Source organism: Zootoca vivipara, chromosome 1 (assembly GCF_965207765.1).
Source record: "Zootoca vivipara chromosome 1, rZooViv2.hap1.1, whole genome shotgun sequence".
Taxonomy (NCBI): domain Eukaryota; kingdom Metazoa; phylum Chordata; class Lepidosauria; order Squamata; family Lacertidae; genus Zootoca; species Zootoca vivipara.
Genome location: NC_142582.1, coordinates 52993300 through 53012333, shown reverse-complemented (window position 1 = coordinate 53012333; position 19034 = coordinate 52993300). Strand labels below are relative to the sequence as shown.

The 19034-nt window shown below is 42.6% G+C and overlaps 2 protein-coding genes across 2 annotated transcripts; both read right to left on the bottom strand.

Annotated features, from left to right (window-relative positions):
- Positions 1-4415: 4415 nt before the first annotated feature.
- On the bottom strand, positions 4416-5362 carry LOC118089945 (olfactory receptor 5G9-like). The gene has a single exon (XM_035125143.3). It carries the CDS (start codon positions 5355-5357, stop codon positions 4416-4418), a length of 942 nt encoding a protein of 313 aa, XP_034981034.2. The 5' UTR covers positions 5358-5362.
- A 3964-nt stretch (positions 5363-9326) lies between these two features.
- Positions 9327-10259, bottom strand: LOC118089952 (olfactory receptor 5AR1-like). Its single transcript, XM_035125156.3, has one exon. The coding sequence runs from the start codon at positions 10257-10259 to the stop codon at positions 9327-9329; it is 933 nt and encodes a 310-aa protein (XP_034981047.2).
- Positions 10260-19034: the final 8775 nt, after the last annotated feature.

Below are 19034 nucleotides of genomic sequence, written 5' to 3'. Positions count from 1 at the left end.
TTGCTCTGTCTTGAGGATGCAAATATGGAGAGAGACAGTGCAGATTTCCCACCCATTTGCCTAAGATATACACTGTATTCCCAAAGTGCTGGAACTCTCTGTTTCTCCTTTTGGATCTTGTAAAACCTGGTCACCCAGAGAAGAAACAATGGCTTCTTACTGAGACAAATAATTGGGCTCTTTCTAACATTAAGAACATAAGAGGCAGTTTCCTGGATCAGGCCCATGAGCCACCTAGTCCAGCATCCTGTTCTCACAGTGGCCAACCAGATACCTATGGGAAACCACTCCTTGCTCCTGTGGTTTACAGCAACTGGTATTGAGTAGCATTTCTGCCTCCCACTCTGGAGGCGGAGCATAGCCATTGTGGCTAGTAGTCATGGATAGCCCTCTCCTCCATGAATTATTAGTATGATAATTCTAAAAGCCCTGTTCTGATGAAGTGTGCTCCACTGAAATGCTGTGCACTTTTTGATCTGCATGGATCAATATTGTGCGCCCTGTCTGTACACTTGTTGAGTGTTACATGTGAATAACTTTATAAGTTCAGCTATTTATGCACAGTGGCGCACTATGCACTCATTAAATGTAGCATGTGAGCACACCTTATTTGGGGGGGGGCTCAAGGGCAGACTTGATAAACTCTTTGAAATACATTCAGGAACAATTCACATGCAAAAGAAGTGGCTCATCCATATCCTTATCATTTGGTCCTTCAAGGTCATGGGGCTGTTCACAATCTGGGCAAGAAACTGAAAACTGTGCAAGAAGCAAGAGATGCTGATCTGCTTCACACTAAATGCTGACTTCATTCACATTCCATTTGTTCTGTTTTATGCCAAATAAGGTGATTTAAAAATTGCCAGGACAGATATTTTTGTTGGCAAGTGTACTAAAAATACTCCTCCTTTCTCACTTTTCTTCCTCACCTTCATTTGTTTAATTGGCAAATACCAGAACTGAGTGAAAAATAAATAGTTCCACCAGCAGCTGTTCAGCCCTCTAAAACTCAGGAAACACACACACACACAAAAAAAACCTTACTAATATAATCCATTGGAAGAATGATGGCTCGGTTGTGGAATGCATGCTTTTTCATGGGAAAATATTCCTGGTTCAAACCCAGATTCTGTAACCTTTTTTTGGGGGGGGGGGTCCACAGGAACTATTTATTTTTCTAGGGGTGTGTGTGTGTGTGTGTGTGTGTGTGTTTGTGTGTGTGTGTGTGTAATCACATCAAATATACTTCTTTGCACGCTCCAGTCTTTTCCTAGCTATAAGTGTAGGACTGGGAAAGCTTTCTTGTTTTATGTGCATATCTTCAAAAAGATTAATGAGGCCATATCTTTAAGTGTTTCTCCTACCAGTCCAGGTAATTCTGAATACAACGCCACAGACGAATACAATATAGGAAAGCATTTTAAAAAAACAGAAAAACCCGGAACATCAGAATTAATTAGGAAGAACCGTGCAAAACTCCTCTTCTGTCAAACATTTCTGGTGTCATATCATAAAACTGACCACATGGTCTGCTTTGTGGAAATATTTACTGATATACCTAAAACACCCCCCCTTCTTTCTTGTATTGAAAAAGGCACAAAATAGCAGTTATGCCAGTATATCAGTCATATTGTTCACCCTACAGAAACAATGTTAATTCTAATATTATACGAGCATACCTTTTCTTGCATAAAACGGGTTGCTTAAGACAGGGTGAGCATAAAGTTGATTAGGATCTCTTGCTGCAGATTGGCAGGAGTTTCTGACTTCTAAAAGTTGAACAATAACTGCAACTCTCTGATTGCTGAAGAAAACTTGGTGAGAAACTAAGAGCAATTTTTAATGTGAGCTGGGCTAGACATCTACTCAGAGGTACCCCTTTGCCTCCTTTAATTCTAAGTGTATGGGTGCCTCCAGATCATCAGTATTTTTGAGGGAGGGATTCAAATGCATACCAGGAAATTAAGGTTTACACAACTAAAGTGGTTTAAAGTGCTCTGTCGCCTATCACGTCAAAGTTTGTTTTTTTAAAAAAGAAGTTATAAAGAAAGAAAGACCTTTTCTGGTTCGAAAGAGGACAGGGAATTGCTTTGAAAAGTTTGAACTGAATGATTAATTGGAAACCATATATACACCCTGCAAACAAGTCAGGATGAAAGTTCATTGTTATATAACCTTTCCAAAAACAAATCAGAATGAGTGCTTAGCAGAGATCTCATACAATATTACTTCCACATAGGCATAAACAGAGAAATTTTTGGCAAATTTTAAAAATCCACCCGGACAGAAATTTTACTCAAAAGAGAATGTGTCCTTAGGACATAGAATGTTAATCAGCCCAAGGCCTGAATAAAGAGAAATGTTTTCTTCTGGAGTCTAAAGATATGTAATGAAGGCACTAGGTGAGCCTCCCTGGGGAGAGCATTGCACAAATGGGGAGCCACCACAGGAAAGGTCCTTCCTTCCTTCCTTCCTTCCTTCCTTCCTTCCTTCCTTCCTTTTTTTTTAAAAAAAAGTTTATAAGATTTTATTAATACACTAGCTGACCCGGCCATGCGTTGCTGTGGTTCTTTCCTGTCATCCCCCCCACCCTGTCATGATCCATGACGTATCCTGCCCCTCCTCCCTCCACCCCGGCTCATCCCTGTGTTTCGGTAGGATACCCTTCCCTCTGTTGTCCCTGGGGAGTGTTGGCCCCTCCCCCCTGTATCTCCATACCTTGGCCCCCACCCTCGAAAAGGAACTGTTAGGTTCTGGGTTCTATTTCCCAGCATGCACTTTTGTCTGAACCTTCTGTTGTTCCTGGGGAGTGTTGGCCCCTACCCCCTGTATCTCCATACCTTGGCCACCATCCTTGGAGAAGGAGCTGTCAGTTTCTGGGTTCCATTTCCCAGTATTTACTTTTGTCTGAGCCCTCTGTTGTCCCCTCCCCCCTGTATCTCCATACATTGGCCCCTGCGCATGCATCGTGAACATTTCTATATGTTTAGATTAAGGATCGGGGGTGATGATGTGCCCTGGGACCCAGAGAACTACTTAAAGAATCCCAACCCGGGGAGGGGGGGTGTCAAATAGCGAAGCCCCACAGCCCTGTAGCAACAGACAGGCCCAGACAGAAGGAGGGGGATCATATGGGCCACTTGGCGCGGGCCTCCGAATCCAAAGCGGGCCTCGGTCAGCATATTCACAATCAGTAAAATGAAAAAAGTAACAAAAGGGTTAAAAACAGGGACACATTATCTTATCTACCTGGGCCGGGCCTCTGTCTGGCCCTGCAAGGGCCTGGCAACAGAAGGTGCGTTCTGAAGTACCCAAGTTGTTCAGTTCCATAAAAAAACCCAGGAAGTGGCAAGGGGAAGGTAGGGAATTGTAAATGGGGTGGGGTGTGTGCACTGCAAATATCTGAGGACTTAAACTGGGGAGAGAACGTGAATGGTTTTTTTTTTTAAAAAAAAAAAGACACAGAGGCTTACAATCAGTTGTTTCTCCTAAAATAAGACATACCCATAAAATAAGTCATATTTATTTTTGTCTTGTGGATTTTTGGGGGGTAGTGGTGCTAAATTGTAAAGTAAAAACCCCTTGCAGTGTAGGGGCCTACATAAATCGAAGGCCATGCTGCGGTCTGTGGCAACCCCCCCCCTCAGGCAGGCCCCGACCTCCACTTGGCAATGTTGGTTCTTTGGTGGTTTTTTTTGGGGGAGGTAGTGGTGCTAAATGGTAAAGTAAAACCCTTTGCCGTGCCCCCAAGTGTGTTGCTGTGGGTTATCCCCCTCCCCGGGTCTAGTGGAGGCCTGTCAGCCTGTCAGGGGCCTAAAACAAAGGCCTAGATAAAATGGCTGCCTTGGTGTGCTTCAGTTGCTTGGTTGATGATGATGTCATTCGGTTTGTGGGTGTGGCTTAGATTTCTCAGGAAGGGAGGGGGTGTACTGTGGGAGGAATTCCACTTAAGGGCACTGTTTGACTTGGTGGAAAAGCAGGTCTGTACCTGGGCAGGTGTGCGATTTGAGGGATTTTTGCCCCCAACAACGCTCTAGGAGTGGCCTGGATCGTTGTGTCAAAATTTCAGGACGATCGGTCAAGCGGTTACGGAGAAAAGTGGCAAACAGGATTTCACGATTTTTACATTTTTTTTATATACAGATTACACTAAAAAACTAATCTAAATGAAAACAAAAACAGAAAAAAGAAAAGAAAGAAAAGCACACAAAACTCCTCTTTCACAGGTAAATCTTAACTTGACCAACACAGAGAAAGGTGAACCCTTCCAGCTCTCACGTGGGAACTTCCCTTCCTTCTCCCAGCCTCCCACCTTGGGAGATCTTCTCTTCCATGCCAACAGCAATCCCAATTAGCTCACACAAACCTGAAGTCTAACCACCCTCGGCTTAAGAAGGAATTCTATGACAGGCCCACTATTTCAATAGGAACCCCTTTCTCCCGATTACTCTCTTTACAGCATCTTTCACTTCTTTGTTCTTTACACTGTAGATCAAGGGATTTAACATTGGAATCACAACTGTGTAGAACATGGAGACCATCTTGTCCTGATCTTCTGAGAAGCTGTTGCTGGGCTGTACCACGTAGATAAAGAAGAGGGTCCCGAAAAAGATGGAAACGGTGGTGAGGTGGGAGAAACAGGTAGAGAAAGTCTTACGCCAGCCCTCTGCAGAGCGCATCCTCAGGATGGCAGCGAGGATGTAGATGTAGGAGATGATGATAAGAGAACAGCTGAGAGTGCCCAGTGTGCAGGACATGGCAAAGAGCACTAACTTGTTGATTTGTGTGTCTGAGCAGGAGAGCGAAATCACTGCAGGGATGTCACAGAAGAAGTGATTGATCTTGAAGTGACAGAAGGTTAACTGGAAAGTTAAGGTTGTGTGTGTGATGCCATTTAGCAGCCCCACACAATAGGGGCCAGCCAGCAGTTGGACACAAACTTTCCTGGACATGATGAGCTTATACAACAGTGGGTTAGAAATGGCCACATACCGATCATAGGCCATTGAAGTCAAGAGGTAACCTTCGACACCCAAAAAGAAGCTGAAGAACCACATCTGTGCTGCACACCCGGGCAAGGAAATCATTTTGCTTTCCGCAACAAAATCCACCAACATCTTAGGAGTGACAACTGAAGAATAGCAGAGGTCCACAAAGGACAAGTTGCTGAGAAAGAAGTACATGGGGGTGTGAAGCCGGGAGTCAGTCCTGATTAAGAGGATCATCCCAAGATTTCCCACGAGGGTGATGAGGTAGACGGTTAGGAAGAATATGAAGAGTAGGATTTGCAGCTCTGGAGATCCAGCAAAGCCCAGAAAGATAAATTCATGCACCATGGTGTGGTTTACATTGGCCATTCACAGTATCTCTGTGTAGAAAAGTAGAAGGTAAGTTCCATTGTAGTGCAGGGAATGTAGATAAAGCTACTCATGAAATACAGACTGTGAATGGAAGAGGTAGTGAGGAGGGGATTTGCTGCATCTCATGCTCTGCATAAAGAAAGTCCCTGGTTCGATTCCTGGCATCTCCAGTTAAAAAGAGAATCAGGCTGCAAATGACATGGAAGGTGTCTCTGTGCTGGTGGGGCACAGAGACCTGCTGCTGGTCAGAACAGACAAAATAAAGAAATACTAGTTTTCTATTTCAGCTGTTGCATATCTAGGAAGCTATTTTAAGAAAAAAATGACTTCTGAAAATATGCATGATACCTATAATGATACCTATAATGTTCTCTGCTTTCCTTTTTACAAGATTCTTTTTGCACCCTGAATTTTCTGCTTAATGCACTTTCTACCTTTTAAAGAAGTTAATGGCTAGAAAAATGTTGCAAGTAATGAAAAGCAGGGGCACTGATGGAACGAGAAGGATTTTTTAAAAACTCCTATTTGAGGTGTGGAGGGGGGGAAAAATGTGTCCAGACAATCCACATAGTGGAATTTGAAGCAAAAACTCTCTATGCCCCCAAGCCTTCCCACATCCCTATGGTTCATTAACTTTCTTATCTCTTTTACTTAAAACAAAATACACATCCCATAATTGTCTTGGCCTCCTTAGGATTGTGGCGCTGATTTTTTTTGGCAACTTCTTTCACTGATTCAATCTTACATCACTGGGGACATTGAAATGATGGTAGTAATTTAACTTGTAGCAATTTCTGAGTTGCTTTGGTCTGAGAACCTGTACTCTGGAGGGAAAGTCCCGTTTGAACTCAATGGGACTTACTTTGAGAAGTCTTGTATAGGATCTCAACGCACATCTTCCAGATGAGGTTTTCTTGGCCTCTCCAGTGTTGTTTACAAAGGCAAGGATCTTTATATCCTTCTGAGTTCTTCAGTCTGGGGCTTTGAGGACCCATTTCTACTGTCAGGTGGTAAAGCTGCAATTAATTTTTGTCCCACTGGGTATGAGCATTAATTGCACTGAAAAAATGTTTTTCTTCAAAGATGCTTTGGCCACAGTGAAACCTGTCTTTTTCATCTGCTAACCTTGTAAAACAAGAATATTACTTTGAATGCCATCAGCATTCTGAATTCAGAATAAATGTAGCCTCATAGAATCTGAAGCTGTTTAACACTTGCATTTGACATTATTTATTTCATTTATATCCCACTTTTTCTCCAAGATGCTCAAGGTGGCATCAGTATCCTGAATTCAGAAAGCACAGGTCAAAGTGGTTTTCTGCTTGTCCCATGAGTCTGAGTGGCTTTGCCATCATCCCAGCGCTTTCCTCTGGAAAGCCTGCTCTTTAGCACTAAATCGGAACCAACAACAATCTGTGAAGAACTCAATTGTCATTTGTTCCATTTCAGTGCTAAACCATGGGTTTTCCTGGGGGAAAGTGGTGGGGCAAACGGAGGTGTGAATCAGCCCTTAATTTTGCCCTTGTAAAACTTAGCAGGGAGGAACATGGGGACAATATTAGAATTCATTGGTAGCCTGTCATTGGCTCTGGGTGCACCTGCTGTTAACCTCCTTGCCTTCTGCCCTACCAGATCAAATGGGTGGAGGGAATAGCAAACAATACATTCTTGTGGGGTGTAATACTGCAATGAATTGTTTTGCTGTAGTAGCACAAATGGTAATGTTTTCTGGAAGTGGATAACAAGGTGTTTGGAGCGATAAAGTTCATACACCATTGATGCAAAACATTGACTTCCTTTTCAGCATTTGATAGATAATCCAGAACAGCCTTTACCAGGTCATGAGTATTATGGTGACTTTGGGAGCATTTGTTTTATTCTTATTTTTGGTAAGGGTGAATGGAAAGCAGAAGGACAGAGAGCAACATAGGCTCGTAATCTTGCTCCAAGCCAACTTCCAGCATTTCTTCAAGTATTCCCAAAGCCATCTTAGATATTCTTTTCCAGCATGTTCAGGCATCTTCAGCCTCTGATATTTTTATGCTAGAAACCTCACCAATCCCATATGTCTAGCTAGCCATGATGACCTTCTGCCAACTTTAATTTTTACATTAACCATGTAAATTAATTACATTTATTTTTTTCCTTTTCTTAGCTGCTCATTGAAAACTCTGCCCTTTTATCCATATATACCGTATATAGAGAGATAGAGAGAGCTAGAGCTAGAGCTAGAGCTAGATAGATAGATATAGACATAGACATAGACATATAGATATATAAAAAATCAATTTAAGAAGAAGAGCTTGGATTTTGTATCCCGCTTTATCACTACCCTAAGGAGTCTCAAAGTGCTAACATTCTCCTTTCCCTTCCTCCCCCACAACAAACACTCTGTGAGGTGAGTGGGGCTGAGAGACTTCAGAGAAGTGTGACTAGCCCAAGGTCACCCAGCAGCTACATGTGGAGGAGCAGAGACAAACCCGGTTCCCCAGATTATGAGTCTACCGCTCTTAACCACTACACCACACCGGCACATTTACAGACAAAAAATAAAAATACAGACATTACACAGTTAAACCAAATCAAATCAAAGTTTATTGCATTAGCCATATAGCCATAGCACATATAAAAGATCAAACAGGCAACTGTCACACAACAACACATAATACAACAAATACAACTATAACATTAAATATAATACAATGTTAAATATATATAATACACTTTTTTATAAAAAATATTCTTTTCTTTACAAATGCCAAAGTGCAAAACAACAAGCACCCACCCTCCCACCCTGAAATACCATGCAAACACATATTTATTACCTACCAGGTTTCCCCTTTAAGGCCTTAACTACACATCTCACACATGCATAGGCTGGAAACAAAAGCTTCTTCTTCTTATGCTTAACCTTTTCTTTCCCCAAGCTTATAGGCATTAGCCTGACCCCAGAGACCCTTTTCCTCTTGCAGTGTCCCAAATGTCTATTTGCAAGCCAAACATGCATTTTAAATGTTTGGGAAGAAAAGAGGTTCAGTGCAAAACTCACTGGTTGATTTTCCTTAACAAATCATCCTCAATGGGTGGAAGGCAAGCAGGATCAGAATCAAGGTGAGTGGTTTGTAGGGGGGCTTTAAGTCTTTGCCCCATCATAGTCCCAATGAGAATCTACCCACACTTGCTATTTCTTCTTTCCCTTGATCCAACTTTGTGTTACCAGGGAAACCATGTGACAAATGTCATGTCAAACTTGGGTGCTTAATGAGGATTCGGAGCAGAGGAGCTGCAGGCAGGGAAAGGGCCAGGAAGCCCTGACCTTCTCTGGTCCAAATTTTCTCCCAAGGGAAAAACATCCATGGATTTTTGCTACACACATATATATTTAGTGTTCAGTCCCCTGCTTAATGCTAGTGCAGAGTTTGAAATTTAATTCAGTGAAGAATGACAAGATCACATTGAACTGAGTATATTTCTCTACTTCTTAGACCAGCATCCATTAGTCTACGTCCCTCTTCTTATATCACAATATTTATTAATTTGCTGTGAAATTCCTTTCTTAAACTCTTACCCATTTAGATATTAGCTGGTTCAACATTTAATGTACATGTCTACTCTGAAGTAAGGTTTCTCGAGCCCAGACAAGAGGGCACATAATTACCACCTGGTTGAGCAGTCCTCAGTGGTAAGATGGTAGAAGAATCTTCACTTCGCTCCTTCCAGGGCATAAGGTGTATGGGAGCTGCTTTCCTGTCCTTTTCTTTCCCTATGATATATATATTTTTAAAATCCTTCCCACAAACATAAATGGGAGAGAAAACCACTATTCTACCTCCAGGGCTCAGAGAGTTTCATGCTGTTTGGGGACCTTTTCAACAGTCTTTGCCAACACACTTGCTTTCATGAATTCCCCAAACAAAAATGGATGGAAATAGCAACTTTTCTGCAACAAAACCGAATAACTGCATATCAGGAGAAATGTTTCACCCTGAGCACCCTCTTGACTGCGTATTTCACATCTTTGTTTCTTAGGCTGTAGATCAAGGGGTTTAACATGGGGATCAGCACAGTGTAGAACATGGAGACAATCTTGTCTTCATCTTCTGTGGAGTCAGAACTGGGCCGGACATATATGAAGAAGAGGCTCCCAAAGAAAAGTGAGACAGCGGTGAGGTGGGAAAAGCAGGTAGAGAAAGCCTTGTGCCTCCCTTCACTGGAACGGATCCTCAAGGTGGCTGCAAGGATGTAGATGTAAGAGATGATGACAATTAAGCCACTGACTGTTCCAAACATGAAGGAGAGACCAAAAAGCACCATCATGTTGAAACTTGTGTCAGAGCAAGAGAGCGATATGACTGCAGGGATGTCACAGAAGAAATGGTTGATTGTGGACTTGCAGAAAGTTAATTGGAAAGTTAAGCTGGTATGTGTCGTCGCATTTAGTAGCCCTGCAAGATAGGGTCCAACCATCAGCTGGGCACAAATTTTCTTGGACATAATGACTGTATAGAGAAGAGGCTTGGAAATAGCTACGTACCGATCATAAGCCATGGCTGCCAAAATGAAACACTCAGTGGCCACAAAGACACAAAACATAGCCATCTGTGCTGCACATCCAGGCAAGGAAATGCTTTTGCTTTTCACGACAAAATCCATCAACATCTTAGGGGTGACAACGGAAGCATAGCAGAGGTCCACAAAGGACAGCTGGCTGAGGAAGAAGTACATGGGGGTGTGAAGTCGAGAATCGATCCTGATTAATAGGATCATCCCAAGATTTCCCACAATGGTGATGAGGTAGACTACAAGGAAGAATACGAAAAGCAAGATTTTCAGCTCTGGTGAGTCAGTGAAGCCCAAAAGTATGAACTCATATATGGTGCTGTGATTTTCCCTTGACATGCTTTTTAATTCTGTAGAGAATGTAGAGAAGAAAAGACAAGCAATTTCTGTAACATAAACTCAAGTTTGTATCACTGAAAACTCTGCATCCTTGTATCCTGCTGGCTATCGTGCTTCCTGTGGTTATGCCTGTGCTGATCCAAGACATTTTGTTGCCTGAGGCAAACTAGAAAATGCTCTTCCAGTCATTGAACTAGGACTAGGACACTGAACAGTAAGCAGATGATAACTACCACCCCCATTTGTTTAGTTTTGTTGAGTGTTGAGCATACATCGAGCAGAAGGTTTGAGTCAGTGACTTCCAAAGTCTGTGCCAACCCTAAAATGATTTGATTTTGGGCTTCCGGTTTTGCTCTGTCTTAATGATAATTGAGGATAATTATCCATGTAAATTTCCCCCAGAGATGGGGGTGGGATGGGCTTCACTCTCATTTTGTCTCGGTACCTGGTTCTGGAATGTGGGAGTCGGTGGCACGGAGTACAAAAGCACTTTGCCTGCCAAAAACCCTCCAACACCACCATTAAGAAACAGAGGTTCTCCTGTTAATTAGAGCTAAAGTACAGGCATGTGCTGGAAGAGATGATATCACAAACTGTGGAACAAACCAACTGCAAGGACTTTAAGGTTTGAACTTGAGATAAGACTTCGTTCAGTGCAAAAGACAGTGGCGGGGGGAGCCTACGGTTTCTTTATTTAAAGAAGGCATCCCCAAACTTCGGCCCTCCAGATGTTTTGGACTACAGTTCCCATCATCCCTGACCACTGGTCCTGTTAGCTAGGGATCATGGGAGTTGTAGGCCAAAACATCTGGAGGGCCGCAGTTTGGGGATGCCTGATTTAAAGTTTTCTTCTCTACATTTATAATTTGGCAACCCTCTTCTGAATGTTAGTTCAAATTATATTTGTAGAAGCAAGGATGGAAGAAATTGGAATTTAAACATGGAATACAACATCAAACTGAACTATGTGTGTAAAAAAAAGGAAAAAGGGAGGGAAGCTATATTTTGCAAAAGGTTTACTATGGAAACTGAGAGCTGACTCTTCCCCATCCTTTATTATTTACAAAGTGAACTGAATAACACTTAGAGGACTTGGAATTTAATTCAATTGAAATGATAATTGCTCACAGATCTTCAGCTGGAAGGAAGGATGAAAGGGTCTGTGAACTGCCAAGGAACTGATAGGGCTCTTTATTGAGTCATTTGCAGTTTGACAGATGGCTTTTCTTCCTAGGCTGAGAGGAAAAATGGTAACAACAGGTAATATTTACTGGGACAGAGTGACTTTTGCAGCTGTTGTTAAAGTTGCAAAAAAAACGGAGCACGGGACAAAGCAAAAGAGAAATTTGTGGAACAGCAATGGGATATCAGTTCCACCCAAATCATGGCAGATAACAGCAACAACAGGGGGGAAGAAAGACATCTTATAAGGACAGGAAGAAACACCACAGACAGAATAATTGCCACACACAGGAAGAACAAGCATATAGTTTGAGTTCCTCACTTGTAGTTTTATAAATCATTTAATGTGCCAACACAAATAGACATTATTAATATTGTAGTTGTTGTATGAGGGATTATTATTATGACTGGAATGTAATTGAAAGTAATAAGATTTTGGAATGCAGAGATAAAGAAATTAATCAACTAATCAAATCTAGCATGCGGGACCCCCACTTTATCTAAATTATACAATTCGGTATTTGAATGATTGGTATTAACAATTGTATTATAAATTGGTATTGTTATAATGAGGCTATTATTGGACTGTAATTGAAAACTAATAAAAACATTATTTTTTAAAAAAATAAAGTGATATGATTCTAATCTGAGCAAGAGCCCCTAATTATTACAATTTAATGGTACTAGTGTAATAGTGTGGATTTTTACTCAGGTGAACTTACTGTATGTTCAGTGGAACATACTCATGGGAAAGTGTTCATGGGATTCATTTGTTTGTGGAGGTTAAAAAACCCATGGCCCAACCCCCAAGCGTAGCCTTCAGTCCTGAAACAAACATCAGTGGGAATGACAATATTTAAAATAAAAATGAAGCCACTCTCTTTTTTCCACTGCTGCCTCCTCCTACCCCCACCCTTCAGCACTTTCCTTCCCTCAGCCAGTGTCCCTTCCAGGCTCTGCCTGATTTATGTGTGCTTCCTACGTCAGGTAGCTAGTCAGGATGAGAGGGAGGAGGTGAGCTAGGATCCTAATCTGCCTTCCCTCCCAAATCTGCCACTCAAGTGCCCACCTCATTGTAGAGCAGTCTCTGGGCTATATGCAAAATTGTAACTTTAGGGGGAATCTTCTGGATACTGATTCAGCATTCAGAATCAATGACTAGGCAAAGTTTGCAGTTTTGTCACCCTTTATCTGTTATGAAGCCAATAAATAATATTTTCTGCGCTTTGTCTGCTTGTTAGTGGCATGCAGGAAGGATGAAAATAACTTCTGACCTCCACCTGATGATGATCCTCCAAATTGCCCCTTCCTGACATAATGCTATGTACAGTATAAACCAGAAATTATTAAGAGAGCCTACCATTGTCCTGATGGCTTTGCTGCAGTTTAATTCCTTCATCCATCATCTATTCTGAAACTATTTCCGCAAACATATGCTTCTTCAGCTGAAATTCTGCAAAGCGCTCCTGCTTCTATCACTGAAGTAGTATCTACAGGGATGATATAACCAATGGTCTGCCATAAAGGGATACCTCATTATGGGAATTTGGTCTCTCTGAAGAATTTGAAAGCTCTAGTGGCAATTGCAATTAGCTGTGGGGCAATTTTCTCTGGTTGCTATTGAAGGACTGGGATGAAATTTTCTTGCGTTTTGTCTTCCCTGTAGCAATTTGTCACAATTTTGGCAGTTTATGGCGTAGGGTGTAATTCTTTAGTCTTTTCTTCCCTATAATGGGGGTGTGGGCATGAAGTGGTGACTCACCCCCCTGTGTCGGCGATTCCAGGATCCTCTCTTAAAAGGGGTTCTATATGTTAGGAGTCGTCCTACACACAAGTAAAGTCCTACACTCTTGGTAAAGACACGTGCCCGACTGGCATGTTCTTTCCCTCCTGGTCGATCGTTCGGGAGCTTCAAAAGCTTTCTTCAGCCTGAACACCACAGTGACTGATGCCAAGAAACATCAGCACACTCAGGGATCCGCAGAGTCTTCGCAGTTTGCTTACAGACCTCAGCAACTCAGCATTTTGCCTAATCTACGTTTATTTACATATAATACACTCGGAGCACTGCAACATGGCTCCCTCCCCCTCTAGCATCAGACAGCAAAGAGAAAGAACAAAGGACAACAGTCCCACTCCACGGAACACAGTAACACAAACATCCTGTCTCCATTACTTCCCACTCTGTGGAATTAAAAACATATACAATCATGATAGACAACAATCCCATGACTGCAGACATGGGGAATGAATCTTCAACAACATAATGGGTGTCACTGGCCATACATTTAAAAGTTGTCAGTGAACTACCCTATGTGCAGGGATATGGGCTGGGCTGCCTGCATACATATACGTCTCGCAGTGCACCCCCATATCCCATTTACCCTGATGTGCTCCAGTTCCCCCGACTGAGGGGCTGGGAGGGATGCACGCCCAAGGCCTAAGCCAAGGTCTTCCTACATTCAGAAGTTTAATAAAGTTGTGGCCTAATTTTAATTCCATAACACGTTGTCAGAGTCTTTATTCCTTTCTTATGATCCCTGGGGGCTGGAGCTGTCGTGGCTTGGTCACTCACGCAAAGTTACTGTGGGGATTAAATGAGGGGAGAACTTCTTGGAGAAAAGGTGGGATATAAATGCCATTATTATTATTATTATCATTATTTTCAGAGAGTTGGAGGATTTCTTGGTAGTTTTTAATATTAGTATTATTGACACATTTCTTAACCTTCCCCAAGGGGAGCAGTGCAAAGTGCAATTTTGTGACTAACAACTGTAGATTCTAATCAGGAAATGACATTATCAGAGCTCTCTTTTTTACTTCCAACCACAGTGCTTTGGGGAGGAAGTAGAAAGAACACTTCAAACAGCAATCCTATTAACACAACTGGAAATAAGTCCCATTAAACCTGGGGGCGGGGGGACTTACTTATAGGTAGGCATGCATAGTCTGGTGCTGTCAGTGCCGTCTCTGCTCTTTGCTTGTTGACTGCCAAGCCAAAAATGATGGTCCCCAGTGCCAGCCCCCAGGGCCGTCTTGAGCAGATCGCGCGCCCTGGTGCTGAGGGGCGGAGATCTCTCCGCCGCCCGCCCTGCCCTCACAGGCCGCAATTGGTTTCCGCGTGGCAAAGCCGCGTGGCGCCCTCCTTTCCGGGCCGGCACCCAGCTTACCAGCCCCGCGCCATGGTGCACCGCGCCACCGGGGGTCTATGAAGAGCCGGTCCTGCCAGCCCCCTCCTCTCTGGTCACTCCCCTATGGCCTTTCAGTTGGAAAGAATATGTGGACAGTGACTGGCTGGACATTACTGCTTGAAGATTTTATTGTGATGAAATTGTGGCTGCATCTAAGGAGGAGAACTATGTATACCACCTTGAGATCCTTGGAAGATAAAGGGGGCATAAGAAAGAAAGAAAGAAAGAAAGAAAGAAAGAAAGAAAGAAAGAAAGAAAGAAAGTTGTCATGGACAGCACTTTGGCTCAGCACCATCATCTCTACCTGCCATATTTCTCCTCTGAACTGAGCTTGCAGACTATCACCTACCTACCTACCTACCTACCTACCTACCTACCTACCTACCTACCATTATTTATCTATCTATCTATCTATCATCTATCTATCTATCATCTACCTAGTCTATCCAGTGCTTTTTTTCTGGGGGGACGACGCAGGGGGACATATACCCCTAAACATTTTGTGAATCTTTGTACTTTTGTCCATTTCCTGTATTTATTTTTCCTGATTTCGACTATAAAATGGTGATTTTCTTGAGTTGAAACATTTGAGTCATTTAAACATTTTAAAGAAAAAAGGACTGCATCTCTCTCTCTCTCTCTCTCTCTCTCTCTCTCTCTCTCTCTCTCTCTCTCTCTCTCTCTCTCTCTCTCATATCTATCTATCATCTATCTATCTATCTATCTATCTATCTATCTATCTATCTATCTATCTATCTATCTATCTATCATCTATCATCTATCTATCTATCATCTATCTATCTATCTATCTATCTATCTATCTATCTATCATCTATCTACTGGTATCATCTACCTACCTACCTACTATCTATCTATCTATCTATCTATCTATCTATCTATCTATCTATCTATCATCTATCTACTGGTATCATCTACCTACCTACCTACCTACCTACCTACCATCTATCTATCTATCTATCTATCTATCTATCTATCTATCTATCTATCTATCTATCATCTATCTCACCACTCTTTCCAGTCACTAGTCCATGTATGAGTGGGTATTTTTTTTGTCTCACTGCTTTCCCTGGGAAAACCCATGCTTTATTGCTGAATCACAACAGACTGCAATCAGGTTTTCCATGGATTAGATCAATATTTACTACGAAATCCCAAAGGATCCATTCTTTTAGTTACTTGAGCTTAGTGACTTACCAGAGAAAAGAATCTAGCACTATATATGCCTTTTTATTCTATAATAAAATTCACCCCCAACCTGCTCAGTCGCCTCACTGCACCTGTCATTTCTTTGTTTCTGAAGCTGCAGATCAAAGTGTTTAACTTGGGGATCATAACTGTGTAGAACATAGAGACCATCTTGTCCTCATCAACTGAAGACCTGCCTGAAGACATATAAAGAAGAGAGTCCCATAAAAGAAAGACACAACTGTGAGATGGATTGAGCTGAGAGAGAAAGCTTTGTGCTTGTTCTCGTTGCAGCATATTCTCAGGACAGCCATGAGGATATAGTAATTATAGGTGACAATGACAACCGAAGTACTCAGAGTGCTGAAGGTACAAGACAGACCAAGAAGCACTCTCTGGTTCCTGAAAAGGAGAGTGCAAACTGTGCAAAATCAGCACAAAAGGATTACTCATCAGTAGAAGAGCAGTGAGCCACCTGTGCTGATGTCTCTGTACCTGCTTAACTCTTTCCTCACTGACAACTTGCATGCTTTAACCTGCCCCCTGTGACTCTTTTCCTCTAGCAGGGTTAAATGTATATTTGGAAGCCAAGCATGCATTTGATTTTTTTTTAAATATATTTTTATTAATTTTCCAATTAAAACCAATTATATCACATTCATTATTTCAAATTATACACATATATATATCAATCAAACCGAATGTTATGCCAAATCATCTAGAGAATTTTTTATTTGGGTTCCCATGCTTCAAGAAATTGGGGATTCCTCGCAACCGTCCACTGCCGTCTTTTTTCTAAAGTTCAAATCGTCCTCCAAGTTCATAATAATCCAGATCTTCCCCTTACAGTCACATAGATGTTTTCCACTTTCAACCGATTGTTTCCCAGCTGCTGAGATAAATATCAAACAAGGTTTCACAAATGTTCTTTCTCCTGTGTGGGTTAATCAGTCCAGCCTCCCCATAAATCTTCTTCGTCTGGAGCTCCCTGTTGCGTCGAAGCAGCGCCATCTTAAAAAGCTCAAATCACTTTCGTTTTCTCTCATAGCCATGAAGATTAACGATCTTTATTAAATTTACAGCTTTTCCAGGCAGAAGACCCAAACATCAAACCATAAACTCTTGGTAAATTAATGGATCTCCTTGCCCTATAGCTGAACTTAGCTTCAGGTCGCTGCTCCAATTCAAAGTGCGTCACAGCTCATAAATCCTCCGAACGCGTCCAGGACTCCTTCTGTCCGACTAGGGGGGGGGGCTTTTCTCATCGGCAACTCCACATCTTTAAAAAATATGCTCAGTAACAACAGTTTATAAAGTTCAACTCACACAGTCTTTTTGCTTCTCTTTCACTCCAAACAAGCCAGGACATCGCGTCTGGGAAGGTACGAAGTAACTCATATGAAGAAAAATAAAAAAAAACTCAATTCCCTTATCGCTCCGTCCCCATCAATCCTTCTTCCAGATGATATACAGCCTTTGACTCCTCTCCCTCAGCAGCATAAATTTCTCAGCAGTAAACAGCGCTTCTTCCCCTCCTTCTGAAGTATGTCCATAGTTTTAAGCCTAATTATCTTCTTTAACCATGGAAATCCCCGCCATGCAGATTAGCGTCCGGGAGTCCTGGCCCTCGTAAGTGCTTTTCAGCCCAAGCTCCCCCCACTCCATAAACAGTCGGAGTGGGTCTGGGGGCATCGCGGGCCAGCGGCCCCTCTCCGTAACCCCCGGAGAGGGTAGGGGGTTGCCATTTACTCCCCTAGCAACCGCCAAATTCCTTACGAAGGTCAGAGGGATGGAAAACAGTCCGCCATTCCTGCCGGCGGAAACCGGAACCCCAAGCATGCATTTGAAATGTTTGAAGAAAAGAGGTTCAGGGTGAATCTAGACCAGGGTTTCCCAACCTTGGGCCACCAGCTGTTTTTGGAGTACAAATCCCATCATCCCTAGCTAGCAGGACCAGTGGTCAGGGATGATGAGATGAGAATTGTAGTCCAAAACCAGCTGGAAACCCTGATCTAGACATTTGCTCCAGTGTGGTTGATATTCTTTTAACAAATAGCCATCACTGGACAGAGGGTGAGCAGGATCACAATCACAGTAGAGGGTTGGTAGGGAGCTTTAAGCCTTTGCCCCATCATGGTCCCCATGAGAACCTCCCCTCTGCCCCACAAATGCTCTTTCTTCTCTCCCCCCACACTAGCTTTTTGTTAAAGAAAAATCAGCCACACCAGGGAAATCATCATGTGACAAAATTCATGTCATGTTTGGTCCTGAAGGAGGGTTTGGCGCGGAGGAGCAGCTAGGAAGCCTTGTTACTCCTTTGCTCTAAATTTAATCCCAGTTCTGGTGTTACCCAGGAAGGTGACCACCAGGCTTTTGCTGTATTTAGTGTGCAGTCCCCATCTGCTTAATGCTGTTGTTTAGTCGTTTAGTCGTGCCCGACTCTTCGTGACCCCATGGACTTAATGCTAGTGCAGAGCTTAATGCTAGTGCAGAGCAAAAATTTCAATTCAAGGAAGATGACCAAATCACATTGAATTTAGCATATTTCTCTGCTTCTTAGACCAGGATCCAATAATCTATGTCCCTCATTTTATATTGCAATATTTATTTATCTGCTGCAAAATTGCTTTTTAGAACTGTTAGCTATTTAGATATTAGCTTTGTAAACATTTAACAGTGCAGTTATGTACATGTCTACTCTGAAGTAAGACTTCCTGAGCCCAGGGGATTGTGCACAGAATTACCACCTGGTTGAGTAGTTCTCAGGTGGTGGTGGTAAGATCCCTTATGGTAGAAGAATCTTCACTTCGCTCATTCCAGAGCAGAAGGTGTGGGGGAGAGGCTTTCATCTTATTTTCTGTCTCATTGTTTTTATCCCCAGGGTGAGGTAGACCCCCGGTGGCGCGGTGAGCTAGGGCGCCGGGCCGGTAATCATACTGCGCCCTGCGAGGGTGGGGGCACCGGAGCGATCTCCGCCCCTCAGCGCCAGGGTGGCCGACCTGCTTGAGACTGCCCTGTTTATCCCTCCCACTTATATAAATGGGAGAGAAAATCACAACCAGGGCTGGGATAGTTATATGCTCTGCAGAGGCATTTTTCAGTTTTCTCCGAAGCACTTCCTTTCATGAATTCCCCAAACATGAATGGATGAAAACATAAACTTTTCTTCAAAAAAATAAAATAATAAAATTGCCTA

What these genes read in the sequence shown, in the direction of transcription:
- LOC118089952 (XM_035125156.3), bottom strand. Translation starts at nt 10,259, where the DNA reads ATGTCAAGGGAAAATCACAGCACCATATATGAGTTCATACTTTTGGGC.
- LOC118089945 (XM_035125143.3), bottom strand. Translation starts at nt 5,357, where the DNA reads ATGGCCAATGTAAACCACACCATGGTGCATGAATTTATCTTTCTGGGC.